Raw genomic sequence first — 27,930 nt, forward strand, 5'->3', positions numbered from 1 at the left:
ATCTCATTTCCGTGCCCCACAGCCACAGATCTCACCCACAGAAGGTTTGACTAAGCCAATCCTTCCATAACTGCTGATGTGTGGTACAAAATGACATTTCTGGTCAAAAACTGTCAGGGAGCATCACCTGTGGGAGGGTTATGGGAAATCCAAACCAGAGAGGAAAAGAATCCTAATCTGGCTAAGTGGAAATTATTCTTGCCCTATCAGTGGGGAGAACGAGAGGATCAGAGTCTGGCCCCACCTCAAATCATATTCAGTGCTGGAAATTTCACATCACACAGAGAAATTTGCCCTTTGGGGGTGGATGAACTGGGCAAGACAGCAGCAGGGAGAAGGAAAGAAACAGCCTGTCAGATGGGTGCTTAAATTAGAGGGACTATGAATGATGAGTCTGTTCCAGCTGAGCTGAAAGGGATGGAAGGAAAAAGGGGCCCTGGGGAGGGCAACAAGCTGCTGCTCTGAGGCTGGGTCAAGGGCTTGAGTGGGAAATACCTTGAGAGCAAATCACATCCCCAGGCAGAGGGGTTTGTTTACGTGTGGCGATTCAGTTTTCATGCACTTCCCTGCATTTCTAAGTCCAAATTCCTCTGGCACAAGAACACGTAAGACAACATTGTCCCCTGTGGTGAGAGTGACACTCTGCTGCCTTCCTACCACGTGCCTCAGTTTCCCCACTGTGCACTGGGTGTGGAATGTACATCAGAAAGCAGATCCTGGTGAAGCTCCCACAGTGCACATGAGCCTCAGGCTGCACAATCCAAACTGGGAGAAGGAAAAGTCGCTGCTGCTGCTGGGGGAAGGGGATTAATCAGCAGGAGATGACATCAGGAGTCCAGCCTTTCATTAATTTCATTAATTGCAGGAGGGTACGAGCTGATTCAGGGAGCATCTCCCACACAGCGCTGTGGGTTATTATTTTTTTTTTCTGCAGATATTCTCCTGCTCCCTGGAGGCACTGGGAGTTTGTAGGTACTGCTTTAAACCACGGCCCCGTGGAGCAGAACTGTGTCACACAACACAAGCCATTCCCCTGGGGAGAAGCTGCAGGCCTGCCAGGAAAATAAACATGTTTGGCACAGCACAAACCAGGCCATTATGGTGTCAATCAGAGGGCTGAGGATTCGGCCAAAAGGCAGCTCAGATGCAGAGCTCAGACCAAGCCCTTCACAATTTGTCCAAAACAGGTACCCCAAAAACACAGACCACCCTCTATCACCCATCATTTGTGCTGCAGAACTTCCTCTCATGGAGGATTTATGAGTATCTGCACAAAAATCCAATAATTCATGTGGCAGAGTGAAGCCCTGTGGCTGCAAACCCAGAGCAATTTCCAGCAGAATTAAGGCATAAGGGGAATTGGCCATTGCCACAGCTGATCTATGGATTTGTGGCTGCTATGGAACTTCACGTTTTTCTTGGAATTTGAGTACTTTTCTACGAGGTCTAGCCCAGCCCAGACATGTACTGACACAAGGAGATAAAATTATCTGGCTTGACTGGACAGTTCCTTCTGGCTGGTAAAGAATCCATATGCATATATGTATAATTAGCATAATGAGAACCCAGTTTCAGCATGGCCTTGAGGCACTAATTCATTTAACAAATAAGAAACAGACAGTATTAATCCTGGGCTGGTTGGAAGTGTATCTTTCTGGAAATATTTGGATAAGTGTTTTTCCTCACCATTTTGGCTTAGGTGAGGAGCCCGGTCACCCAACGTACATAGCAGGGGTTTCAGTTCTGGTTTAGTTATGTAAAGGGGAATCTTCCTCCTGCACCACATCACTAAGAACAGTCTGGAGAAAAAGTAATAAAGACCTTTTGCTGGATTAAGCACAAATCAGCCAACCCAGCTGCCACTGGGGCTTTGGGGCTGGAGGTATTTCAGGTACCTTATCTATATGATGGCTCCGTGAAAGCTTTTTTAATTAGTCTTCTGGAAGATGAAATGCCTGCAATGACAGTGGCAAGTGCCATTTCCAGCCTGCTCACAGGACTGAAATGGCTCGTTAAGTCATCTGCAATCAGTGCTGGGGCCCTAAAGCTCTGAATACTTGATTTGCTGCCATACAGCAACTTTCTCATGTGAAGAGAAGCAGGAACAGTCAGGCACCTCTTCCCTATTTTCCCTCTCTCTGCCAAATGAGCTTTTTTTCCCTCTTTTTTTTTTTTCTTTTTTTCCTTTGCCTCCCCTAAAGTGTTCCCTTAGAAACAGCCCGTTCACCCTTTCACCCTGCTCCTCCTCTCCCTGCTGAGCTCCCGTGGCCTCTCTGCTGCTGCCTCTGAGAGCACAGGGGCTGACAGACGTGCTCAGCCCTTCGGTGGCAGAGGGAGATGATGCTGATGGCAGCCCTGCTGTGACAAGGGAGGTGGCACAGGCACCCCCGTGCTGTGACCTCAGCTGCCAGCCTCACCCGAGGGAGCTGCCAGGCTCTGAGCGCCTGCTTCAGCTCCTCAGCACATCCAAGGAGAGAAAATGTGAACCCCAGCCCGCTTCCAGCTCCACGCTGAACTCCCAGCTCCTCCAGAGCATTTCATCACGGAATGAAATCATCCTGTTTGCTGGAAAGGCATCAGCTCGTGCTGTCAGCTCCAGCAGCTTCTCGCCAATTTATTTCACAGAGCTAAGAAAAATTGGAAAGGGCTGAAGCAAGGAGAGGAACACGAGCATCTCAAAACCAGATTTTCTGTGTTGGAAAAGATTACATGATCCGCAGAGACATGTGACCCAGGGAAAAGGTTCAGAGCACATCTGTGATTGAAATAAACCCGAAGAAGTTCAGGCTGCTCTGAGCTGTGCCAGCTCTGTCTAAACTTGGGTCTCCAAAGCGCAGACTGGAATTTGGGAGATAACTGCTAGATGAGTTCACACTGCTTGTCCTGTCAGACCCAGGCTCTTACGGGCAATGCCTGGCACCAGCTCTCTGCTGAGAAGGTCCAAGAAATCCTGCTGCACACCAGTCAGGGATAACGAGCTCTGAGTGCAAGTTTCCTCCTGATTCTGACAAAAGGTGTTATTTAAAATCACAATTCAGGAAAATGTATTGCCCTGCAACGTTCTTTTTCTTAAAGTGAAAAGGTCTTAACCAAAACCCAAGGTCTTCTCCTCCACAGGAACGTCTCAAATACCATTTTGATCTTGTTAAATTTCTACCAGCCCTCAGGAAAACATTCAGGCAAAGGCAACTGCAGCCATGCATTGTATAACTGCCCTTGTGGATGCTTCTTTGTGTGCTACAGCCTCAAGCAGGATGTATTTACAAAGAGTGGGAATCCAGAAACCTTTTCAGTCTCACCTGCACTTTGCTGCTTCTGAAATGCATTTAGACTCTGTTCTCCAAAAGAACTACCCACACGTCCCCTTCCCAGTTTTTGCTCCTGGCAGGAACAAAAATTCAAGGTGGGACACATCCTGGAGGAGCTAATTTTGGTGGGTTGCATGGAGGATCTCTCTGCAGGGATGATCAGTTTCGGACCTCTTTGTAGTTCTTATTCACCGTGGAAAAACGTATGAGGTGGATTTCGGGGGGCTTTGGCTTCCTGTCATCCCATATATACTCAGGAGAAAGCAGCTTGGAGGGTTTGTGGGACAAGAAGTGCCTGTTGAGGTGACTCTCCTCCTGCCAGGCTGCCATGATCCCGTTGGCTTTGTCTGCCAGGATGGCCATGTGGCACATCTTGGTGAGCTCGTAGACCTTCTTGACCGAGCCTCCAAACACGGCCCCTCCGTAGTAGAAATCCCCTTCTCCCTCGGGGATGAAGGCTGCTGAGGAGCTCCTCCTCTCATAAGGGAACTGCTCTCGTGGCACGTCGAAGTAGCCGGGGTGGATGGCTGCCACCGTGTCCCCCAGGCTCTCGGGGCCCCAGGGGTTGTGGAACACCATGTCGATGTCCAGGCAGAAGAGGTAGTGCACCTCGCCGTGGCTCCGCGTGGCCACGTGCCGGTTGATGGCCTCCATCCTGCGCATGGAGATCTCCTGCCAGCTGGAGGATTTGTGCACGGGGACGGTGAGGAGCCTGCGCCCCGGCCCCAGCTGCAGCCAGGGGATGCTCTGGGGGCTGTCAGTGAAGATGTAATAGTTCACCCGGTAGCCCTGCAGGAAGTGCTGCTCCGCCGACTGCAGGAAGCGAGGCACAAACCTGGTGTACCTGAGCAGAGACAGCCGTGGGGCACAGCAGGGACAGGCAGGGCCTTGCTGTGCCCCTGTGCCAGGGAAGGGTGTGACAGGGGAAAGGGCTGATGCCTCATGTGGGAACCCAGAGCTTCCCTCTGGCTGCCCTGGGACCCTGGCAGGGTCAGGAACCCCCCTGGACAGAGCCCCCAGAGACACTGGCTGTGATCTCTGTCCATGGAAAAGAGTTTTCAATCTTACAGGATCAATTACCAGCTCTGAGTGTTTGATATAAGGAATAATTAAGTGTGGCACAGGTGCAAAAGTAAAATTTTAGATTCTAGATAAGGGATCCAGAAGGGACAAGATGAAGGAAATTGGGTGTGTCTGATCTCTGTCCATGGAAAAGAGTTTTCAATCTTACCGGATCAATTACCAGCTCTGAGTGTTTGATATAAGTAATAATTAAGTGTGGCACAAGTGCAAAAGTAAAATTTTAGGATTCTAGATGAGGGGTCCAAAGGGCACAAGATGGAGGAAATTGGGTGTGCCTTGTCCTTTTTCTCCTTCTTCATGCCCTCCATGTCTCACTGTGGTGTTGGCATTTTTCTGTTGGTTCAGGCTGGGGACACACTGTCCAACGTAGGTGACAGATATTGGCACGTTCTTGTAAATCCAGCCCAGGGAGTTTCTGGTATTTAATGTTTGTCACATCCCACTGAGGGCAGAGCCCCACACGCTGCCCTGCAGGACAGAGCTGGGCAGGGCAGCAGAACATGTGAGAGATAAACAGAATAAACAACCTGGAAAAACCAGCACAGACCAATTATGGCTTCTGCTTTGGCAGCGGGGCTGACAGACAGAGACTTTCTACAATCTGGGAATCAATACCTCAGCTTCTGACAGCCTCAGGTTTAGCTTTTCTATTTTTCACACTCTGAGCTGCTTTAGTGTGTGGGTCTGGGATTCTTATGAGGGGATGTGAGCTCTCTGCACAGAGCAGGGAGACAAAACAATTCCTGCTCCAGCTGGGCACCAAGGACAAATGATCCAAATCTCAGCCCAAGAGCACAAACAACGTGGGCTGGAGAGAGGAAAACAAGAATGATGGGACTTCATGAGTTAAAGCTGGAATTGGACAATTAATTCCAACGTGCAAATGGAGCAGAACTGATCACAGTGAGAGACCCTGTGACCCATTGTCCATTTTTAGTGGCCATTTTGGGTTGTGCTGCCCCAGGTGGATCTATTGAGGCTTCTTAATAAACACCTAATTCATTCTTTAGCTCCATCTAGTCTCTCTTCTAGGGTACCCTTCACAAGATATCAAACCTTCAGCAGAAGGAGGGCAGGGTTAGATCAGATTTTGGGAAGGAGGAATTCTTCCTAGGGAGGGTGGGGAGGCCCTGGCACAGGGTGCCAGAGAAGCTGTGGCTGTCCCATCCCTGGAAGTGCCCAAGGACAGGTTAATGCACCTGGTCTAGTGGAAGGTGTCCCTGGCCATGGCAGGGGGTGGAAGGAGATGAATTTTAAGGCTCCCTCCAATCCAAACCATTCTGGGATTCCAAGGGGCTGCGTGGTGGATCATGAAGAGGATTCTCTCATTCTCACATTAGAGAATGCAAGACAAGGAGTGAGGAGAGTTCAGTGACTATCCCTGCAAGAATCCACACACCACACACACAACAGGTGCAGTGGAGGACAAGGAAGAAGTGGATTATCCCCATTTTGACCAGCTCTAATTCCCAAGGCACCTGCTAATTCTTAAAAAACACTGCCCACACCTCAGGTACCTCGAGTGTTGTCATCCCGTGGCCTTGTGTGATTACAGACACACGACATGGGCACAAAACCCCCCTAAAAACTGGGACAAATTTCATGAAAAGGAAAGCCAAAGCCATCTTTCCACAGAGGAAAGGGCGTCACCCCAAGAACTGTGTGCACTGAGTGCTTCTCTTACTTTCCAACAGCAAAGGCTGTCACCCCAATGGTGAGGTTCAGGGGTCTGTAGGCACTGTCCAGGATCTCAGGATCAAAGGTCCCTTCCCAGATGATGGGGGCCAGCCATGGTGTGACTGTCAGCACATCCTGGCGCCTGAGGGGGGAAAAAAAGCAGAAATGTACACGAAATGTAACTGTTCCTGTTGGTTTTGAGGCCAGTAAATGGGAAAGAAGCATGAAAAGGCAGCTAGAGGAGTGTGTGAATCAGCATTAATTCACCATGGAGGGTATTAGCCTCAGATATTTACTCCCTGCACTCTTATTTGAGGTTACAGAGCATGGATATTTCAATTCCTGGGCTGAAATTAAGCACTTAAGACATCAGCAAAAACCTGAGGATCTGCTAAAATCTCATTTAAGGACTTTTCTGCTGAGGAGAGTTTAATGACCACTGAACTCTCAGAATGGGAAGCTGTGCCTATTTGCTACCAGCCTGATGCAGATTGCTACATGCAGATTAAAACACAAGTAACAATAATATGAAAATTACTATAAAATATACCCTATTGCTGTGTTATTAAAACACAGCTTGCAGTATGACAGCTTATTTTTCCAGTATTTATATATAGCTCCAACACATTCAGATATAATTTAAAATGCTGTGTGTGAGCCAGCATTCAAATGTGTAACAAAGTTAGAAAAAAACCCCCTTAATCTCCTGTGAGGGAAGAGGAAATCTGAATATAAATGCAGCAGAGTTTGATTCTGCCCTATTACAGCTCTGCAATGCTGTTTCCATTTGCTGCTTTGTTTTCAGTGTTTCATTCTTACCTTTTTGATTTCAAAGGGAGATGGCATTTATGGGGGAATTCACCCCAGGCTGCTCAGGTTTGCTCCAGAGCAGGAGCTGGAGCCCTCTGCTAATGAAATTTGTCACACGCAGCACCAGGGCCACACCTGGGGGCTGCCAGGCTCCCACCTGACACAGCCCCAAGGCAAAACAGCACCAGAACCAAACTGGGGGAGCTGTGGGGAGCAGCCTGGTGCTTCAGGCAGCAGATCCAAGCCAGATCTGATCGTTTCAGTCGGAGAGGATACAGGAATAACAGTTCCACTCCTTCCTGCAGCAATGCCTGTGATTGAAAGATTAAATTCTACAGGGAGAAGAATTTGGGTTGGAGAAAATGTACCAACTGATCTGTCCTGTTTCTGGGTTGATCATCCTTTTTATTGGAGAGGGAAGGAAACAGGCATGGTCCCTGCTCTAAGCTTTGTAAATTTGATTTGAAAGGGCTGCCCTGGGTTCCCCAGTGAGTCATGGTCATCCTCTCAGTGCCACTGAACTCCCTCCAGAAGACACAGAGCATGAAAAGCTTGGAGATTCTCCCCTCATTTAGCCAAGAATATACCAGCTGATTTAGCACTGAAATTTATTCCAGTATGGAAGAAATATTCAGGCTGAGAACATCCTGAATATGTGGGGGAAATACTATATATATAAATGTGTGTGTACCAACAGGGTGTGTTTATTAACATGCAAAAAAATCTGGCTGTTGAAGGTGAGCTGCTCCAGATAAAAGTCAGGCCAAAGGTGGCTGTAACAACCTGAGCTGCACAGAGAGTTTGTCCAAGCCACTTCTTAGTGCTGCTGTCCCAAATCTGCCCTTAAACTCCTGCTTTGGCTGTGTTTGCTGCTTTCTTTTGCCCTGAAATGGGTTCAAAGCTCTCTCACAGCTGGTTCCAGCTACAGCACAGCTCCAGAAGGCATCTCCCACTTACAGCTATCCCAGATCTGCCACCTCAGAAAGAGCTCCTGGCCAGGACAGAGCACGTGGGTGCTAATGTGATAATTGGGAATTAACAGGGAGTGTGTTAATAAGTGTGCAGGAACCAAACCCAAGCTGAGAGCAGCTGCTGACACACCCCTGTGGCTGGGCTCTCATGGAACAAGGTCCTGCTCAGTGTGCCCCAGGACTCTGGAACTGTGAGTGCTGCAAAGTGCCCAAACCAAACTCGGCAGAAACAAAGTTCAAACAAAGAAACTTACTTTGGCGCCAGCACTCTTGGCTGCTGATAAAATAATCTGTAAAAAGGAAGAAATATCCATTGAATAATACATGAATATGGCTGGAAAGAGAGGAACAGCAGTTTAAAGGTCAGGAGATAAAAAGCCAGTACTTACTGGGGGAAAAGCTGGATTGGCTTCTCTTCTGTATATTGGAGTTTCATGGAGCTGCATGATGGGGTGGGAAAAGAAAGGGATTGTTATGCTTTTCTTAAAATATCAACCAAGTTTAGCTTCAGGAGCTGCTGCTGCACTGGCAGCTGTCCAAACCTAGCTGCAGTGGACACTGCAATACCTGGCCCAGGGTCAGGCATCACCTGCACACACCTCCAGGGCTGCCAGGCAAGGGACAGCTCTGGGACAGAGCACACAGCAGGGACAGAGAGGTGCTGGCAGCAGCCCCATCTGAGGGGAAATCAGGGGTTAGGGGTCAAAATCTATGTGGGACTGTCAGCAATGGTCCTGTAGGTGCTCCATGCCCTGCAAAAGTGTTCCTGGTCACCTGGGGGGCTGAACTACCTGAAATAATCACATTTCCAACAGCATTCGGAGAAAGAAGCACCCGGTTTGGAATGGGCTGGAATAATCAGAAACACCTTCATGAAACATCTTTTTTTCCTATTTGCACAGCTTGGTTTTGTTTTTTACCAGAACAGTAGGTCATGGGAAGAGCCAAGGCTTGCCATGTCCCAGCTGTGGCAGCGAGGAGGTCGCTGGGGCCATGGCCCTGCAGGGTCAGTTGTGTCCTGTGCAGCTCTGGGAGAGCTCTTGGCACCCAGGCTGGGTCAGGATCAGCTCAGAGCAGCTCTCCTTCATTTGTTTAGAGCTCAGAGCTGAGCTCAGGTGCTGCCGTGGCACAAACACGTCAGTGGAGTGGGGGCAGAGCATGGATCTCAGAGGGAAGAACAGGAGCCTGGTGAGACCAGGGGGTCATTCCTGCCTGTGCCAGCTCCCCTGCCTGGTTTGGGTGTCTCTGTCTGCTGAGTGGATGCTCAGAGTACAGGTGTGTGCTTACAGCCTGATAAGGAAGCTGCTTTAACCTTTTTGTGCTGGGCTCTGGGCCCCACAACAAACAAAACCTCCCTCACCTGTGAGACCTGCAGGGCAGGCAGGCCCCAGCAGCATCGTTAGCTTTTTGTTTTAACAGAGTGACTAATTGCAGCTTCAGAAATAAAGAGCGAGCCACCTGTTAGTCACTGTTTGTGCTGTCAGAAGAGCAGGACTGTAACAATGATCTGTGTTAGTCATCAGGCACAGGACAAAATACTTACAAGATTTCAGGGCAGGGAAGGTAGTAAGGCAGGTAGTGCACTTTTCCACTCCCAGCTACAGCCCTGTGAGAGCAAAGAAATGTTTTAAGTCAGGAAATGTTGAAGGAAAACTTCCTAGGATTTTCCAAGGTCATCTAAGGACCTGGCAAAGATTTTGAGAGGTAACTCTGGGTAACTCCATATCTACTTTATTAATTAGTACAGGATCTGCTTTGTTTACATTTTAACACAATGTCCTGCTGCTGAGGCAAAATGCAGCTACCCACAAGGTGAAAGTACAGCAAATTGCAACATCATAAAAATGCAATAAATCAGAATAATTTCATAATTAATATTTTAATACTTAACAGAAATGCCTTATCTCAGATTCCCTTCCAATGATGTTTGGGTTTGCTCCATATAATCTAGAAGTCATACTCAGTTGTCAGAATATTCAGGTACAAAATTCTCAGTGACTGAAAGCTCTGATGTCTGATAGTTACAAAGCTGTCCCTGGTGACACTGGAGTGAGTTTGGACTGTGTGAAGAGACAGACAATCACCTCTGTTAAGGCCTGAGCTGAAATGCAACTGGAATATTCTATACTCAAGCATTTGTTTGTGAGTCACTACAGTGTCAGCAGCCTGATTTGGACCCAGTTGCTCTTTTTTCCTCTTTCCCTTAGGGCCTTCTCCCTCTACCAGTTCTCCTTTATCTGTTACACAAATTGCTGTTCTTTCTTACACGTCAAAGAGAGGCTTCCCATAAAATGCACAGCCTTTATTTTAGTTATTTATTCATTCTAGGAGATTTACCACAGGATCTACACAGGATGTTTTAGGTATGACCCAGCTGGCCAGCAAATGCTTACCAGAAAACTGCAGCAACACCAGCCAGGCAGACAAGAGATCCCAGCAGCACTTTCCTGGAAATCATATCTTCAAGAGGAGAAGGAAGGGCAACTTCTGAATTCCAGCAGCTTCCACTCTGCAAAGGACAAACATAAAGGGAAGAGGCTGTAAGTACCTCACTCTGAGAGAAACTGGTCATGTCCTCAGGAGGATGAAGCTTCTTGGTAGCTTCTCTTTCAGTCTTTCTGAAGAGATAAATTCTGATTCAGAAGGCATCAGACTGTAAGAGCCAGGGCACTGAGGCAGCATCTGCAAAATGTGTGAGCAAGTTCTTCATTTCAGGGAGCTTTAACCGCAGCTCTAGTGCACGGGGAGCCTTTCTGATCTGATTCCACTTTCTGTAGATTCCATTTTTTCACCTCAAGCACACACCCTTTGTAATTGAATCAAATCACCCACTCCTGTCCTATCAGAGAGCTAACACGGTTATCACCTGAGCTGCTTAACTCCACCATTCACAGCCCAGTAACCAGCAGAGACATTCCCTGCAAAGGTGCCTGAAGGAAAGGTAAACTGAGGTGTGAGACCAGGAACATTTCACATAAGGCACCTGGGGTAAAGATTAAACCAAAGAAATTATTTCCTCTACAACAGCCATGAAGATCAACTTTCCCAAGGCCAGCAGTCCTACCTAAAAAGCTCAAATCAATCTTTTCTTCTGCTCACAGGGAAGCAAAGGTGCCCAGAGTGTGAAATTTGGCTGGTCCCTGTGGCAAACACGAAATGCATTTGTGTGGGTTCTGCAAAGGGGTTACAAGCACATTAATTGTTATTCTTTTCATTATTACCTCCAGTGAGGACAGCAGCAGGGAGCTGTGGATCAGGCTCGTGGGTTTCCATCTCACTGCTGCTTCCTCAGGACCCAATCCTCCCCACCAAGAGCTCTTCCAGGCTGGCTGCAGAGCCCAGATATATTTCCAGTTACAGCTTTCTACTTTTTACAATGTGATTGGAGCCTGCAGAGAAGGAAAAAAAGTAAAATGATAAAAAGGCTGTTTATCAAGCATTTATAAAGATTTATACTAAGGGGAGGAGTACATGATGCTTCTTGGAGGGTGCTGAAGTAATCCCAGAGATCATTACTGCCCTTGGTAAGGCACAGGACACTGACAATGGATCTGAACGGGCAGGAGTGATTTTTCTGCTTTAATGTCTTTGGCTGGAAAAAGACAAGTGGCAAAAAGTTTTTTAATCTGCTTTACTGTGTCACACAGAAATCCTCTCTGGTGCTTCTCCCTCGCTTTCCTTTGAGAGGATCTAATTAGCTTTCACCAGGAAGCATCACAAAATCCTACTTAGAAATAATGACTAACTATATATATACATACATATATGTGTGTGTATATATATAGTCATTATTTCTAAGTGTGGATCTATATAAATATATATCTTAAGGCCTTCCCTAAGATATATTATTAAGATTATTATTATCTACCATAATATATATCTATTATTTATAGTGTGCATCTATATAAATATACATCTTAAGGCCTTCCACCACTTAAAGCCTTCATGGATTCATGCTGAGCAGTTCTAGATTTTTGCCTAAAAACGCTGCAGATCCACAAACACAGAAAGAAGTACAAAGAGCCTTCCCCCTCAGGCAGTTGTTCTGTGCTTTGACCATCTTTATCTCATTGCTGTGCTCGTTGTGTCAGGAGAGCTGCTGTGCTGACACCAGGATTTGTCAGTGCCACGTTTCTTACCTTGTGCTTGATGCTTCCAGCACATGCAAAGCAGATAAATGTGCAGAGAGGGGTTCAAAAAGTTGTTTTTCAGGCATTCTTTGAGAGATGGCTGCATGCAGAGCAGGTAGGAAAGCCCTTCTCATCAGCAGGTTTCCAAATTTCCAGCCAGGATCTCACTGCAGTCCAGGTCAGTCTCCTTTTCATACTTGAAGGCTCTGATGTTTCCTTCCCTCTTCTCTCCTGTGACCTCCTTCAGTCTTTCTTGGTAATTTTCTAACTTCAAGATCTGGGATTATTTCTGCCAGATCTGACTGGACTTTCTCTAATCAGCCCATTCTCATGAAATTGGTGTCACAACACCCCAAATTCCCCTGCTGAGCCCTCAGCAGTAGGGAGTAAAGCTGGATTGTCCCCCAAAACTGAAAAGCTGTCCCAGTTCATACATTCCCACAGGATTTTTGCCTGCTTTGCTGGACCTCAGCCCTGGGATGACAGCCTGTGCCCAAATGCAACCCCTGTGTTTCCTGTGGAACCTCTCCCAACCAAGTTGGAGGCCCATAAAACCTTGTACTTGACTTCATGGAAACAAACTCAATTTCCAGGCTGTTTGTTTTTCTAAGACATCAAACCCTGACTGAATCCTGTTTTCCTTGGGGCTTGCAGCCCCTCCCAGCTTGATGCCACTTTCCAATTGCATAAATATCCTCTCAGCATTTCCACCCAAAGCATAAAGGAATACACAAACAATCCCTTTGCAGAGTCTCCTGGGGATTCCCATTTTCTGCACCTGACCCATGCTCTGTCTCCATGGCATACAGAGGCTGAGAGCTCAGAATTTGGGTGATGGGGAAGGACAGAGGATCAAGAACAGAGAGAATAAAGGGGACTAAGAGCTGTCCTCAAGTTGGGCTAACACAGAATAAAAAAAAAAAAAAAAAGTGGGTTTTTGGTTATTTTAGTGCATTTTCAGCTGTTGTAATGGGCACAGAGCACTTCCCTGTGTCTTTTTACAGAGTAAACATCTAATCCCTCAGGAAGAGAAATACACATATTTTGAAATATTACATCATTAAGAGCACAGCTGATGCATCCCCCCCCTTATTTTCAATTTCTGTGGTACAAACCTGCCAGAGCACTAGAGGCAGCTGAGATTGAAACATCCTTTGCATCTAAAACACCTCACTGAGGATTGCCTCAACTGATTTACAGTTTACCACGAATACAAACAGAAATTTAATAAATGTGGTTGCAGCTGATGAAAGAATCTCCAACCAAATAGAAATCAGAGCTAAAGCATTTTTAATAGTTCCTTGAATTTGTTCAGAGAGTTTTTAAAAAGGGATATGGCTGAAAGTAGCTCTGTTTATCCCAAATGAACTTGTTTGACCTCCCAGAACAAAGCATTACTTTATCTTCAAGCCCTGCTTGGAAAGCATTCTGGACAGCTGATAAATACCTCACTTGTAGACCGTTCCATGGAAAATATTCTTTGCAGAGCAACTATTTCAGATTTCCAAACGTGCATTTCAGATTTCTACAACTGAAGTGGCAAGCTGTGAGTGCAGGGCTGTTCAGAAAGTGAAGAAAGAGAAGATATCCGTGGGGAGAGCTCCATTTGTGCCCAGGGAGAGCTTTCCTTGCTGGACTCCTTGTGGAACAGGCAGCAGGAGCACAAATGTGTTCAGTCCCACCTGAGGCTTGAACAGGAATTTCGCACAAATCCACTGCTGGGGCTCCTCTCTGCAGTCCCAGCTCCAGCAGCAGGGATGCAGCTGGGAAGCACTGCCCAGCACAGCCTGCATTTCCCTCACAGCACATTCATCAGCTTTGGGCATGAGGAAAAAAGAGCTTCTTCCAAAGAGCCAGACTGAGAGACTCGAGAATTCAAAAAATTGGTAATGACCAAATAAAATGCTGCACTGGTGAACTGTGCAAAGAAGAAACCCTTGCAGGCACCTGTGGTTGCCAGAATTCTTTGGTTTTTTGCCTAATTTTTTATTATTGCCAAAGACAGACTTGGAGCCAATCCTTCTGCCATCAGGATCAGTCAGTGTGTCCTGTGGATGATCCAAAAGGATCAGTTAGTTCCACAACAATAAATCCATGCATGTGTACATGTGTGTTTATGTCTATATTGACCTAATGCTGATAAAACATAACTTATAGATGAACAGCACTGTCTAAAATTGAAAATTATTTCCAGTTTTCCTGTAGTGGGGAGGATAAATGTATCCAAGATCCACTCTTCTTTTCAAAGGCATTGTTCAAGTTCATAGAAGCAAAGGTTTTATGACACTTGCAGTATCATTGTGTTGAGGTGAATCCCGTGTTTGGTCTTTTTGCCTTTTTGTTTCCCCTTTCCCATTCCTGGGGGATGCAAAGACACTGTGCTGCACATCAGAGGAAGTGACAGCAAATGACATTTCCCCTTTAGAAAAATAGTAATTCCTATTAGAAAGCAGCCAGAAGGTGTTTCTTTAGTATAGAAAACTTTATTAACAAACATACAACTGCTTTTTAGCATGAGGCTGGGAAGCTGTGGCAGTGCCTGCCCCACAGCCTGGGACAGTGACACAGCCCCGTGTGACAGACAGACACCTCACCCTGGAGATGCAACGAGAGCTGCCTCCCTCTCACTTTAACCCAGCTTTTTTCAAGTCCTCTGGCAGAACTCGGCCCTTCTTCCGGGCCCTGGCTTTCTTCTTCTCTATCCTCTCCTTCTTCTTCTTCTGGATGTTCTTCTTGCGCTTGTCCTGCCGCTGCTGCATCTTTTCCACCACCCTCACAGTCCGTTCCTCCCACTGCCTCTTGCGCTGGGCTTTCCGCTTCTCCTTGCGCTTCAGGGCCTCCTTCAGACGCTCCTCGTCGTCACGGATCTTCACCCCTTCTGCCTTATAGAGAGCATTTGTCCATTTTATCTTGGTCTCCAGCTCCTGAGCTTTCTTCTCGTCCTTCTCCTTCAGCTCCTCCAGTTTATTCTTCCTGGTCTCCAGCCTGCTCAGCAGCTGCTTGTAGTTCTTGCCTGTCAGAGGAGTGATATTGCCTTTCACTGCTTTCCTCTTCTCTTTCTTCTTCTGGATCTTGTTTAAGTCATTCTCTTCATGAACTTCAACCCTGTTGAAGACAATATCAGCTTTGCTCTCCTCCTTTTTGTTTTCTGGCTCTGCTGGTGCCTCCTCAGTCTCTTTCTTCTCCATTTTTGCTTTCATCTTCAACTCCTTTCGCCGGCGTTTCTTTCTCTCTCTCTCATACTTCCTTCGCTGCCTCTTCTCCAGGACTGCAGGGGTTAACTCCTTGGCATTATCCTAAGGAGAAGGATGGACCCGAATGAGAAGCCTTAAAGGGTTAAAGCAGAAGTAAAAGTGGGCTGTCCCCAAGCTCCTGATTTCAAACTCCTCCTAAGAAGCACCACCTGTGATGTGAAGCTGTGACTCACTGTTAGAGACACTAAACACAGTAACAACATTTCAAACCCTTTGCTTTCCCACAACAGCCTGTAGCTGCTCCCTTGCAGCCTCTCACTATTTTGCTTTTCCCTAAAAATCACCAAAGGCACGTTCTCTTGGAAGCTGACCCCATCTTTTCTCATAGGTTTTTCCAGAGAACAGGCACAGGTCACCTGGCAATCCCTTATGAGCTGGAATCAGCTCAAAGCCTCAGCCCATGAGATCCTGTCCCCACATGCCCTGGGAGGCTGGGGGTGATTTCAAGTGCACAAACACACATATGGATACACATTCAGAGTCCCCATACCTGTCCAGAAGCTTTTTTGATCTTCTCGTGGAGTCTCTGACGCAATAGACTGATTGCAGAAACAGAAGGGGAACTCAGTTCACTTTTACTTCCTGAAAATGAGAGAGAGAAAATAAAAATACTTAAAAAGCAGCATCAGCTGAACAGTAGCACTTTCTCTGGCTATGGGAAAAACTCTGGGAACTCTTTAGATGCTTTGAATGGAACGGAAAATCTGAACAAACACAGAGTTTCTATGCCATCGGTTTCTTTAGAATTTCCTCTTTTATCATTCAACACTGCCAGCAGTGGGCCTGGCATGCCCTGGGGCTGCCTGGCAAGCCACAGACAAGTCCCAAGCTTGTGGAACAGAGAGGCTCAGGACATCTTTTCTCTGTGATCTGGTTTTTCATTGTCATAAAGGAAAGCTGGACTGGCAGGACAGGGATTGCATCCACGTGTAATTCCCAAAGTTACTCACATGCACAAAACCTCTGCAGTTCAGTTAAACACCGTTTCCAGAGAGCCACCCAGTGGTGACGGCACAAATTCCTGTCCATAGGCAAAAGCTTCTGGGGCACATGAAATAAACAACGATGTTCTCAATTTAGGCTTTCCAAACTAGATTTGTGTGAAGCAAGTGAAAAGCAGCCAGCTCAGCTCAGGTCACTTTAATCAGACCACGGCAAAGCTGGAATTCTTACCTGTAGGCAAACTCTCCTTTCTGTTCTGTGTACCACCCTGCGGAGATGATTTACTGGCTTGAGGTGCTGCTTTCTGTCCTGGAGTGGGTTTACTGGTATTAGAAACCACTTGCTTGGCTGAAGGAGCATCCTTCTTCTCAGTTTGCTTCCTGGGCTTCTTTTTCTTCTGTTTTTTGACCTGTCTACCAGAATCCTCGGGCTGGCCTGGCTTAGACACTAGAAGGCAAAAACAAATTACACAAAAGAGGACAATGCTACATTCCCACTAGTAACATTCAGTTACTACTGAACGTTAATGTTCCAGCATCGCAACGGCATATCTAAATGGCCAAAAATTTCACGTTTCAGGATTTATTTAATCAGACCAAACATCCTTGCACACTTCCAGCTCTCCACATCCATCACCACAGTGAATGGAGACCACCGACTTCCAGGGCTTCCAGTACAATGTGCGTAACGTGTTTGGGAGCTCCTTGCTTGAGCAGATTGGTTTTTGGTTAGCAACAGGCACAATCCCGGGCCAAGCACCCCGTGGGGACCAGCGCCCAGCCTCCCACAAACCGGCCGGAGAGGACAGAACCGAAGCGCTCCAGTACCAAACTTCCTCTTCCGCGACTCCGCGGCGTGCTGCACGCCGGCCCTCCTGGCCAAGCCCTGCAGGTAGGAGTCCTGGGCGGCCAGGCTGGCCATTGCCAGCCCGGGTCCCAGAGGTGCCCGGGGCAGCGTGGGGATGGAGGAGCGCTCCTCGTGGAGCCCCCGGCAGGAAGTGATGGATGAAGCGCGCAGCCGGGAAGTGACGGCAGCGCGGAGCGGCCGCCGCGCCCGGAGCCGCCCCCGCCGGGGCAGCTGCAGCCCCCGTTCCGTGCAGACACCTCCCCGCAGGCAGCCCCCGGTTCGCCCCGGTCTTTGCCAAAGCTCCCTTTACTGGAGGATAAAACCGAGCTTCCCCCTGCACCGGGGTGAGGTCCCCAGAGCACGCGTGAGTTTCGTGATGGTTTCTGCAGCCCCTGTACGGGATCAGCGGCAGGGAGCTCATCCCCCTCCTCGCATGTGCACGCTCATTTGTGACACTATGGCTGAAAACACACGCCTCAAAAATTATACAAAACAGTTATTTTTATTAAGTCACCTAATTACAAAAATAAATGGAATGGAAGAAAAATAAACAAAAAAAAAAGCAAAAATTCACATCCTAAGAATTGATACATTACAGCAGAAAGCTGGGGAAGCTCAGCTCAGTTGTTGGAATGCCCTGGTGGCTCTGTGGTGCCCAGGACACCGAGCTGTGGTGACACTGTTCAGGTCAGTGGCATCTCCCTTTCAGCTGCACAGCTCGAGCCAAGGCAGAGCCACCACAAAAGGAAAGAAGATGTGCTGAGCTGCTGAACAGCTGCAGACCAAGCACCAAATGTGTTTCTTTGGAAGAAAACTGAGAGAAATCAAGTATTCCTCACTGCTTTCAAGATTTTTTCATTAGACAAAACTAAAAGCCAACATAAACAGTGGTTCCATGTTAGCTCAGACTGCATTAACAGGAATTTCTGTGTAAACACTGAGGAAGGAATCAACTGACTAAAGCATGACACTGCTTCTCTTTGTGGCTTTGAGCAAGTGCTGTCATTGATCCCTCAGTCTGATCAATGTCTGCCTGTTCTTCTTCCAAGGGGGGAACACTGCTCTTCCATAAGGGTCTCCTGGGAGACCTCCTTCCAAATCAAGAGTTCAAGTTGGTAAAGCATTTTGACAGTGAAGACTGTTGTGTAAAAATACTATAAGACTCTTTACAGTAGACCAGAGGTTGTTAGATGCCATCCTGAGAGAGCTTTAAAGCAGCCAGAATGTCAATAACCTTGGGAAGCAGAGTAAAAACCCCAACACGCTCACTGCCTCCACATTTGGCTCAAGTTTATCCCAAAGAAATTCAACTCTCAACACTCACATGGAAACAAACTTCTAAGACTTCTAATAAACTCTACACGGAACTACCACGTTAAAGCAAGCCTGACTCTAATTTGTTATAATGAGATTCACTTTGTGTCTACATAACTCTTAAGGGACAGGAACGCTCCTGGCGAGGTCCTGGCGTGGAGGAAGCACTGCAGCCATGCAGGGAGCAGAGCCCTGCCAGCACAGCTCCAGTGCCTCCTCCCGACAGCAGGAGCCGCCTGCTCAGCACAGCAGGAGGAAGACTTGCAGCAGGGGCCATCCCGGGATGAACCGCGCCGGCGGCAGCAGCGGATCCTCTTCAGGAATGCTCGGCGGGGCCCGCCCCGTGCCCGTTCACGTGGGGGTGCGACGGGGTGGAACTCTGCGAGGTGGCGCCGCTCTGCTCGGCTGTGGCAGCTGCCAGAGGCATCGAGAGGCTCTCGGGGGACAGCGTGGCAAAGTCTTGTCTCCAGTAGGCTTCGCACAGCGGGAGATCATTGCTGTCACACAGACTGTAGCTTTCCAGAACAAACAACCCCAGTGAGGAGAGAGCAGGCGTGGTGACAGAGGAAGGGAGGGATGGAAACGGTGAAGGGAGCAAGACAGAAGCAAAGCATTAAGAAAATAGCAAAAAAAAAAAAAAAAAAAAAAGCTGGATGTAAAGTCTGTGTTCATGAAATCATCCCAAGTCATGTGACACTGGCCTTCCCTAAGACAACCCCCTAAGGGCTGGTCCTAAAATCTCCTGGGCCTGGTGAGGATTGGGGCAATTTTAGAGAACTGTGGCTACAAAATTAAACAGAGGCTCAATTCTAATCCAGACACTCCAAGTATCTGAAAAGATCTAAGCTGAAGTCCTGGCACCCCCAAATATGCAACTTCTGCTACTGATGGGTGAAACATAGACCTTACCCACAATTATTTTACTTGGAATTAGACTGCAGCCTATGTGAGGAAAAAATAGAAATCCTGCTTTAAATTTTACTTCAGAAAAAAAACCTGCCACAATTCTTTTGGGGCCTGTCCCTGTCACAATAAAGAAGAACCCTATTTGCACACCTGCCCTTTCAAAAAAGTGTTCCACAGGTTTGGGTCTTCCATTGAAGATTCCCAGTTTGATTATAAAATACTGACAGCTCCTGCCTTTTCTCAAAGAGCCTGAGCTAACTGTGCTTCTAAAAGCAGCTGGCTGGACTCCAACACTGGATGAACCAGCAGTGTGGGGAAAAAAGGTTTTTAAACAACTGGCTAATGCTTGCCCACTCTGAGGAAAACATAATGTGGAAGGGCCAAAACTAAAAAGAAACATGGAAGGAACTGGAACAAAACCAAAACAAATCCCAAAGAGAAGAAGGAGCTGCACACACAAGAGACACCCAAGACAAAGTGAGTGCTGGAGCAAAAAGCAGCTTGCATTCAGAGAAAAACAAACCCAGTGGGTCAAGTGATTTTGTTGTTGCAGCTTTATTTACATTTGTAATGTATGGACTGATGCTTAGGAAAATATTTTAAGTATAGAAATATGAGACAGTTCATATTGCACAAACATGAAACATGTGAGATTTAACCCCACACTCAGGACAGCTCCTGTGATCTCAGAGGAGGGAGCAATGGAACACAAATGCAGGTCTGGGGGTTAGGATGAGAGAGGGCAAGCTGGACTTGCAGTTACCACTTTGGGGAACAAGCACACAAAGCACTAGGTGCAAGCTGAGCTCTTTTCTGGCAGCATCACCCAGCTGGCTTTGCAGGAGAAGTGAGAAGGCAGTGGTGTATATCTGGGGCTTCTGTAAAATCCCTTGGAAGATCAGTCCCCAGCACAGTGGAGCTGGGTTCAGTTAACAAAGACCATCAGGACTGAAGCAGAACTACAACTCCTGTTCTGTCATAGACCTCCCAGGAGAACCTGACCACATCATGGCAGGGGAGCTGCTAACCACATCTCGGCTGTGTCAGAAGCATGACTGCTTCTCCTGCTGCCCCACTTAGAACAGTTTCAGAGTCTCAGCTCCACCTCTCAGCTAACACTCCCCAAAGTCAGGCTCAGTGAGCAGCTCTGCACAGCTCAGGAGCACTGGCCAGCCTGCTGCTGTGTCCTGGGAGGGCTCCTCGGGGCGTGGAAGGGACTTCACTACTCCCCTGAGGCACCCAGCCAGTCTGAGGGCAGAGGGACAGCTCTAGAAAACTACTTGATCACAGGGCAGGAAAACAAAGATTCCTGCAGGACAATCTTCTTGGGTTTCAAGGACTTGCTTTTGGGTCTCATCAAAAGCCCCATGTGCACATATAAAAAGCCTGGCAAACACCTGCCCAAGCATTCCCAGGACAGCAAGGAACAGCCCTCTGGGGGCAAACAGGCTCTTGTGTTGACAGCCACCGAAACATGGCCGTGACATAACAGAAACCCTTTCCCCCACATTAGACAATAAGATTTCATTAAAAATATTGTAGTATTCTAATTATAAAAGGACTTTGAATAAATCACTGTTTCTGTATTTACACAGACACAATTTCTTTGGTGCAGAAAAAGACAGGAAAGAGCACAGGAAGGGAAGAAGCAAACGACCAAGTGCTACATGATGACAAAGGGCCAGATCACAGCTCTGCAGAGCTGACAGGTTTCCTCACCTCGTGACCCATAAGATAGAGCAGGAAGGCAAATCCATCTGATGTACACCAAGATTTGTGCTTCCATATTAGCTCTGCCAGCAAGGGTTGCTTTATGTGGTACCTCCAAAACTACAGATGTCAGCAACTAGGTGGAACTAGAGGTTCCACCTCCAAGATCCTGAGAAAATTATTTCTTCTTCCCATGGAAAATGGTCTCCAATTGCAGCCACTTGCACTGGCCCACTGTGGTGTCCTGACCTCAACATTTCCAAACTTTGCAGGATTTCTCCAAAACTGCAGATGTCAGCAACTAGGAACCTGTGTGATCTTAGAGCCCCATCTGATGTACACCAAGACTTGTGCTTCCATGTTAGTTCTGCCAGCAAGGGTTGCTTTATGTGGCACCTGGGGCCAGGCAGGTGAACAGACCATGCCAGCATGGCCAGAACCTGTGTGATCTTAGAGCCCCACACCCCTCAGTCCAAAAGTGGGAGTGACCAGCACACAGAGGTGGCAGTCTCGGGACAGGGTGAGGGAAGCATGTCTGGCACACGTGGGGCACTCTCATCCCACACCACATCCCTCTGGATAAGCTCACTGCTATGTCATGGACCTAGCAACACCTGCACAGGTGATTGGGTTTGTGATCATCACAACCTCCTCAAAAAACTGAATAAAGTTGGAAAAACAACTCTAAACTTTTACCTCTAAGCTGTGTCATATTATTATCTTTTTCCTCTTAAAATACATATATTACTCATAAACAATGGCCTTACTTTCAAAGATATTGAGCAATTTAGTTGACTTAACTGGGTTATAGGCATTCAGCATTCTTAGAAAAATGCAAAAGGCAAACATAGAAAACCTGGTCAGTAAAATTTTAAGTAAAATTTTTTAAAGTTTGTTTAAAAGTCCTAGAATTATTGCACTGATTTCACTTAGCTTGGAAAGTGCAGCCAAAATAACCAAGTTTAAATTTGTTTTCTTCTATTTTAATTAACTAGAAGTGCTGGAGTGCGTGACAAAAAAAAGAAAATAAAGTGTCTGAATTCTCTAAAGTCTGTTTGCTAAATAAGAGGCTTTTAAAAATATTAAAAATCCCACAAACAAATCCGTAATAAGTCATTCCTTAGAAAATCCTATCACAATACTTCATTATTGAATGAAACTGAGCAAGTTTTTCTGCTCCTTGCAAATGCTGACCCCAGCAGGACGGGAGGCAGCTGGGGGCAGTGGACTGAAGGAAAAGGCACAATGTGTGACCAGGTCACTTGTGAAAGGACTCACCACGAAGGTGAGGTGACACCAGCTGGCATCAGCAAGCTGGTATCTGCAGGGAGAGAGCCAGAGGCTCCTTTAGAGGCATCTCCCCCAGGGAAATTTATCTTCTTTTCTAATGATTGCAACAGAAGCCTAAGGAAATTACCTATCAAACCTGGGATGCTGTGAACACCTCCTTCACCAGGATATCTACAAGGAAAAGGCAGTTGCTTTAGCTGAAGAAAAAAAAGTTTGACCTAATTAAAAGCAGGACTGAAAAATTTTTGGGAACATTCTCAACACCTATACTCTAAGGGCTATTTGATGGTCTGGACTAACTACCCCAAAAAGGCCTGGAGTTGTAAGGCAGAGTCCACTGCCCTATTTGTACCTGGAAGAGTAATATTCTTCTTCTAGCTCGTACAGGTCAATGGAGATCTCATCCCGCAGTGCAATCAGCTTCTTGTCACACTCCTCCTGCAGACTCTTCAGCTGCTGGTTGCGCTGGTTGATGGCCTCATTCACAGAGGGGAAATCATTGAGGATCAAGAACTGCTTCAGGTCGGACACAAGCTTCATCAGGGACTCGCCAGCTCGGACCTTGCAGCAGCGAGAAAAATCACACATGAGAACAGGGCTTTGCTCCAGTTCCAAGATCTCCCAAGTCAGCCCAAACTTTGCATAAAAACTCACACAATATGAGGATTGTGACAGAATTCTGACCCAACCTTCCCTAACCATGAAGTTACTCTCCTGGCAGCAGTCCTTGGGAGTGTTATGAAGATCCAAAAATGAACCCAGCAGCCACTGTAGGATGTGCTGCTCACAGTGCTACTCACAATATTTGCAGCTCGGACATGCATCTCGTAGTTATCTTGTTCACCCTGGGTTGCTCGAGAAACTTGAGTTTCGTCCTCGATCTAAAGAAAAAAAAAGTATACAAATCCACCTTTACATATTTAAAATTCAAATAGACAATTACTATGTTATAAGGTACAATATATGGGAATGTATGTGTGGATATGTGTGTGGATTTCCTATAGATGTGGAAACGTGTGCGGATTTCCTATGGATGTGAAAACGTGTGCGGATTTCCTATGGATGTGGAAATGTGTGTGAATTTCCTATAGACTGGAAATGTGTCTGGATTTCCTATACATGTGGAAATGTGCATGAATTTCCTACAGATGTGAAACAAGATCACACATGATACATGTGAAATTCCCATCTGTATGTGAATTAGTTCAATTCACACAGTATCCAAGGCCAGGTTGAACAGGGCTTGGAGCAACCTAGTCTGATGGAGGGCGTCTTTGCCCATAGCAGGGGATGGAACCAGACGATCTTTAAGGTCCCTTTAAAGCCTTAAACATTCGGGGATTCTACGAAAGGCTCTCCCCTCACAGCCCCTTCTTCCTCGCGTACCCCCGCCTTTCTCCGCTTAGCACCCGGGGTGCTCCCAGGGGGGCGGCCGGCCCGCTCAGGCCCACCTTGGCGGTTTTGATGATCTCGGTGAAGTTGTCCATGATGGACTTGACATCGTCCTTGAGGCGTTTGTTGTAGGACTGCAGCAGGGTCTCCTTGCTCTGGGGCAGCACCCGGGGCTGCGCCATGGCCGCGCCCTCCCCTCACGGCCCCGCGCTCTCGCGAGACCTCGCGAGATCTCGCGCGCCGTAAGATCTCCCGGCATGCCCCGCTCCGCCTTTCTCTCCCGCCGCCCAAGATGGTGAGTGACGGCAGCAGCGCCGGGGCTGTGGGGCTATCCGCCGCCATCCGCGGCCGCCCGCTGTCATCTGCCGCCGCCGATGGGCCGCGGCAGCGCCGTGAGGGTGCTGGGCTGGCGGGGGAGGCGGTGGAGCGGTGCCCGATTTGCGGTGATGGGGGAAGGCCGCGTATGGGCCTGGCAGTGCGGGCCCGGAGGCTGCGGCTGCTGCCGGCTCGGGCGTTCCCGGGGTACGTCGGGTTCTGGTGGTCCGTAACGCGCCGTGGGGGTATCGGCTGCTCTCGGGGAAGAGATCATCACGCTCGTTTTAATCCTGTTCCCTCTCGGGGTCCTTGTAAGTGTAAAGCGAAGAATTTCCTCTCTCTCTGGGCGAGCATGGGAGGCCAGGCTGGTGAAGTGCTTGGGAAAATTAACGCATTTCTTTGGTGGGCTGGTAAATTTTCCAAACACGCAAGTTTTGGAGGCAAAAGAAGGCAGAGTGTTTTTCTTGTTTGCAGCCGAAAGGAAAGAAGGCCAAGGGCAAGAAGGTGGCACCGGCCCCTGCTGTAGTCAAGAAGCAGGAGGCCAAGAAGGTTGTCAATCCCCTCTTTGAGAAGAGGCCCAAGAACTTTGGCATCGGTGAGTAAGTGGATATTTTGGGATAGTTGCTCCTATGATTTTTCTTGTTCAATGAACAGATGTCTAAGTTATAAACATTAAAAACCACTGCAGAGTTTGTGCAGTGCTGTTTTTGTACGAGGCGCAGATGATGTGAAAGAATATTTGCTATCTGAGTGGTCGTGCTGACACTTCACCACCAAGATCACTGATGCTCCTGCGGCCTTGCCGTGCTGCTGCTCTGGATTTGGGGCAGCCCTGAGCTAAAGGCTGTGTTTTTTTAGGACAGGATATCCAGCCCAAGCGTGACCTCACCCGGTTTGTGAAATGGCCACGCTACATTCGGCTGCAGCGCCAGAGGTCCATCCTCTACAAACGCCTAAAGGTGCCTCCTGCCATCAACCAGTTCACCCAGGCCTTGGACCGCCAGACAGGTGAGGATGTGCCCCACAAGGTTCTCTTGGCTTGGGTTGTAAATGGGATGTGCCTCAGAAAAGGGGAGAGAAACCAAAATGAGCCTTAACAAAGGTAAGCTGGGCTGTGTCTGCAGAAGTGTTTTAGGGAGGCTTTGATAGTGACCAGGGTGGTGTCAAAATCAGTTTGCTGGCTTCAACCTTAGATTGCTGCTGTGTACCCTGAAAAGGGATACAGAAAATACCCAAGTTTTATTTACTGACCCAAATCCTGCATTAAATCTTAACTGTGATTCCATTCTTCCAGCTTGATGTCCCCACAGTGATATAAACAGATTGCTTGAGACATCTATGGGAGTGCAGGTTTTAGGGGAAAACTGGCACTGAAGGAAGAAGGGATTTAGTGGTCTCCTGTGAATGCAAAAAACTTTGGACTTGTGTAGAATAACTTCCTCCTCATGGATGCTCCTTGCTTTAAAAGATCCACACTGTGGGGGTGCACAGGCATTTCCTCATCCAGTCAAGGAGCTCTCAGTGCCATCAGAGCTGCATGTAAATGGGTGCTCCTCTCTTGGACTGTGCAGATGATGATCATTTTTTGCTGTGAAAAAAAGTGATGACAACCACCAAGATCGCTGATGCACTGCATTATTTTTTTAAGAAAGAACACGTAGATTTTCAGGTCATGCAACTAATTAGCAGGTGTTCTCTTCCAGCCACGCAGCTTCTGAAGCTGGCACACAAATACAGGCCTGAAAGTAAGCAAGAGAAGAAGCAGAGGCTACTGGCTCGTGCCGAGCAGAAAGCTGCAGGGAAGGGAGATGCTCCAACCAAGCGGCCACCAGTCCTCCGAGCAGGTAACTTTGTACCTGAGCTGATGGAATATGAGAGTGTGGCACTTTGTGAGAGGGAAAACTGATGGAAGAGTTGTTTCTTCGACCAGCCTGGACAAGCTATGGCAATGATGTTATGAATTTCTTCACCTGAGCTCAAAGTGAAGAGCAAAATAGACGAGCTTTTTAACCCTGAGCTTTAGCAAATTGTCCATGAAATGCCTTTGTGCCACTGATGTGAGAAGTTTTTGTAACTTCCATAGTGATGCTGTGCTGTGGAATCAGAGTTGGCTTGCAAGAAAGCTCTGAAAATGGACTGAGAGGAATCAAAGCTTATCTAGAATTTGTTTTTCAGGTATTAATACTGTCACAACTCTGGTGGAGAACAAGAAAGCTCAGCTTGTTGTTATTGCCCACGATGTAGACCCTATTGAGGTGAGCATGTTACAGGCTACCTGTGTAACTTCTGCTGGGGTCAGAAGTGTTTTTAAGGGGAAAATGGAATTCAGGACAATCTACATGAAGGAGAATGCACAAAAAAAATACACATTTGCCAGAACTGGTTGCTTGTGCATGTTTGTAATTGTCCTGGTTGGACAGTGAGGCTGGGCCCTTGCAATGATGTTTTGAATTTCTTCACCTGAAGCAGCAGTGAAGAGCAAAACGAGCTTTTTAACACTGAGCAATTGGCACAGCCCAGGCTGACAGCCAGCACAAAGGGATGTTCTCCTCAATAACTCAGCACTCCCTTTCAGCTGGTGGTTTTCCTGCCAGCCCTGTGCCGCAAGATGGGAGTTCCCTACTGCATCATCAAGGGCAAAGCCAGGCTGGGCAGGCTGGTCCACAGGAAGACCTGCACCTCCGTGGCCTTCACCCAGGTTAACCCGTAAGTGTTCTGGGAGCTCACCTGATTGTCTTGTGGAGAAAGCAAAGTGCCCTAAGAACAGACTCTAGGGCAGGTGGGTAGCAAACTTGGGTCTCTCTGAAATAGTAACATTTAAATGCCACCTTGTAGTGTCTGTTAAAAATGTCTATCAAATCCTGAAGGTGCAGATTATTTTGGTTTACCAAAAGGGTGCTTACTCAGAATGTGCACTCCTCAGATTTTAGAGGGTTAACCCTTTATAAGTGATGCTTTTGCTTAACCTGAAAAGTTGGGTTGTCACTAGAAGCTCTAAAATTCTATGGCAAAATATTAATGGAAAATCAAGTCTCTAAAGGAACTAAAACTGTCATCAACAGGGAGGATAAAGGAGCCCTTGCAAAGCTGGTGGAGGCTGTCAAGACCAACTACAATGACAGATATGATGAGGTAATATTCTCTGTGCTGCTGGCCTTTTTACACTGTTAACATTCCCAGAAGAAAGAAATGGGACATAATATCAGTTTACACTTGGCTGTGTTACACCTAGTTTTGCTTACAGTGTATCCAGATTCTTTATCTGATGGGGTAACATGTGAAAGCAGTGACCAGATTAGAAGGAAACAACAGCTTCTGCTACCTAAATTCCATATCCCAAGTCCAGAAGTTAAGGCTTTGCTGAATCCAATATCCCTCATTGGGAAAGACTTTAAACTTTTCTCTTTGCTGCCCCAAAATGTAGTGGAATGCTTGAAATGTGCAGGACTTTTTAGCTGAGGGAGCTCTTCCCCTTGTGCAGAATTGAGTGCCACAGTGGGAGATGGAATGAGGTCTCTAACTTGTTGTCCCTTCCTTGCAGATCCGTCGTCACTGGGGCGGGAATGTCCTGGGTCCAAAATCGGTGGCTCGCATTGCGAAGCTGGAAAAAGCAAAGGCTAAAGAGCTGGCTACAAAGCTGGGCTGAAGATGTACTGCATTGCACCGTGTTTTCTGTACATAATAAACCCCAGCTGTTCCAGTGGTCTCTGTTCATGGGAGTGTTCAAGGCACAGTGGCATTGCTGTGCCTTCCATCCAGTGACAGACAGAATAGTGTTGGGCAGAAACGGCTGCACAGCGCTGGTTATTACTTACCTTGGAATAGAATAAGGAACACTTCCTTAATTACTAGTTCTGTGTAGTATCTCTGTTGATTGCATAGCCCAGCAGCTCAGCTGCACATGGGATTTTGAAGCTGATGGGGCTGGGCTACTTCTGGCTTTTAAGCCTGGCTTGGTTTTGCAAATCTAAATTGCCTCTTG

At 47.3% G+C, this 27,930-nt stretch overlaps 4 protein-coding genes and 4 non-coding genes across 11 annotated transcripts; 5 read left to right on the forward strand and 3 right to left on the reverse strand.

The window, feature by feature from the left end:
• Window positions 1–2,564: 2,564 nt before the first annotated feature.
• Window positions 2,565–13,619, reverse strand: GBGT1 (globoside alpha-1,3-N-acetylgalactosaminyltransferase 1 (FORS blood group)). Of its 3 annotated transcripts, none has more exons than XM_085594188.1 (7): window positions 13,427–13,619; window positions 10,243–10,358; window positions 9,393–9,455; window positions 8,239–8,289; window positions 8,104–8,139; window positions 6,076–6,210; window positions 3,317–4,152 (listed from the first exon to the last, which is right to left on the reverse strand). In XM_085594188.1, the coding sequence occupies exons 1-7, from the start codon at window positions 13,493–13,495 to the stop codon at window positions 3,468–3,470; spliced, it is 1,155 nt and encodes a 384-aa protein (XP_085450314.1). In that variant the 5' UTR covers window positions 13,496–13,619; the 3' UTR covers window positions 3,317–3,467. The 3 variants fall into 3 exon arrangements, with proteins under 3 accessions (XP_021399462.4, XP_085450314.1, XP_085450313.1); XM_085594187.1 differs by lacking the exon at window positions 13,427–13,619 and adding an exon at window positions 11,071–11,096; XM_021543787.4 differs by lacking the exon at window positions 13,427–13,619 and having other exon boundaries at window positions 2,565–4,152; window positions 10,243–10,626.
• Window positions 13,620–14,442: 823 nt separating this feature from the next.
• SURF6 (surfeit 6) lies at window positions 14,443–17,174 on the reverse strand. Its single transcript, XM_021543788.3, has 4 exons — window positions 17,003–17,174; window positions 16,407–16,622; window positions 15,724–15,815; window positions 14,443–15,275 (listed from the first exon to the last, which is right to left on the reverse strand). Exons 1-4 carry the CDS (start codon window positions 17,094–17,096, stop codon window positions 14,604–14,606), a joined length of 1,074 nt encoding a protein of 357 aa, XP_021399463.2. The 5' UTR covers window positions 17,097–17,174; the 3' UTR covers window positions 14,443–14,603.
• Window positions 17,175–17,504: 330 nt separating this feature from the next.
• On the reverse strand, window positions 17,505–23,848 carry MED22 (mediator complex subunit 22). 2 transcript variants are annotated; one of them, XM_021543790.3, is made up of 4 exons: window positions 23,693–23,848; window positions 23,042–23,122; window positions 22,594–22,802; window positions 17,505–18,844 (listed from the first exon to the last, which is right to left on the reverse strand). In XM_021543790.3, the coding sequence occupies exons 1-4, from the start codon at window positions 23,813–23,815 to the stop codon at window positions 18,652–18,654; spliced, it is 606 nt and encodes a 201-aa protein (XP_021399465.1). In that variant the 5' UTR covers window positions 23,816–23,848; the 3' UTR covers window positions 17,505–18,651. The 2 variants fall into 2 exon arrangements, with proteins under 2 accessions (XP_021399465.1, XP_021399464.1); XM_021543789.3 differs by having other exon boundaries at window positions 17,505–18,850.
• Window positions 23,849–23,902: 54 nt separating this feature from the next.
• On the forward strand, window positions 23,903–27,651 carry RPL7A (ribosomal protein L7a). The gene is made up of 8 exons (XM_021543553.4): window positions 23,903–23,928; window positions 24,423–24,543; window positions 24,807–24,956; window positions 25,652–25,792; window positions 26,124–26,203; window positions 26,524–26,654; window positions 27,011–27,080; window positions 27,490–27,651. The coding sequence occupies exons 1-8, from the start codon at window positions 23,926–23,928 to the stop codon at window positions 27,592–27,594; spliced, it is 801 nt and encodes a 266-aa protein (XP_021399228.1). The 5' UTR covers window positions 23,903–23,925; the 3' UTR covers window positions 27,595–27,651.
• On the forward strand, window positions 24,666–24,738 carry LOC116184247 (small nucleolar RNA SNORD24). Its single transcript, XR_004149006.3, has one exon. It is a non-coding gene; the product is annotated as a small nucleolar RNA SNORD24 (small nucleolar RNA).
• Window positions 25,515–25,578, forward strand: LOC116184249 (small nucleolar RNA SNORD24). The gene has a single exon (XR_004149007.1). It is a non-coding gene; the product is annotated as a small nucleolar RNA SNORD24 (small nucleolar RNA).
• LOC116184246 (small nucleolar RNA SNORD36) lies at window positions 25,892–25,969 on the forward strand. The gene has a single exon (XR_004149005.1). It is a non-coding gene; the product is annotated as a small nucleolar RNA SNORD36 (small nucleolar RNA).
• On the forward strand, window positions 26,382–26,455 carry LOC116184240 (small nucleolar RNA SNORD36). The gene has a single exon (XR_004148999.1). It is a non-coding gene; the product is annotated as a small nucleolar RNA SNORD36 (small nucleolar RNA).
• Window positions 27,652–27,930: the final 279 nt, after the last annotated feature.

Source organism: Lonchura striata, chromosome 17 (assembly GCF_050655825.1).
Source record: "Lonchura striata isolate lonStrDom1 chromosome 17, ASM5065582v1, whole genome shotgun sequence".
In the NCBI taxonomy this organism is placed as follows: domain Eukaryota; kingdom Metazoa; phylum Chordata; class Aves; order Passeriformes; family Estrildidae; genus Lonchura; species Lonchura striata.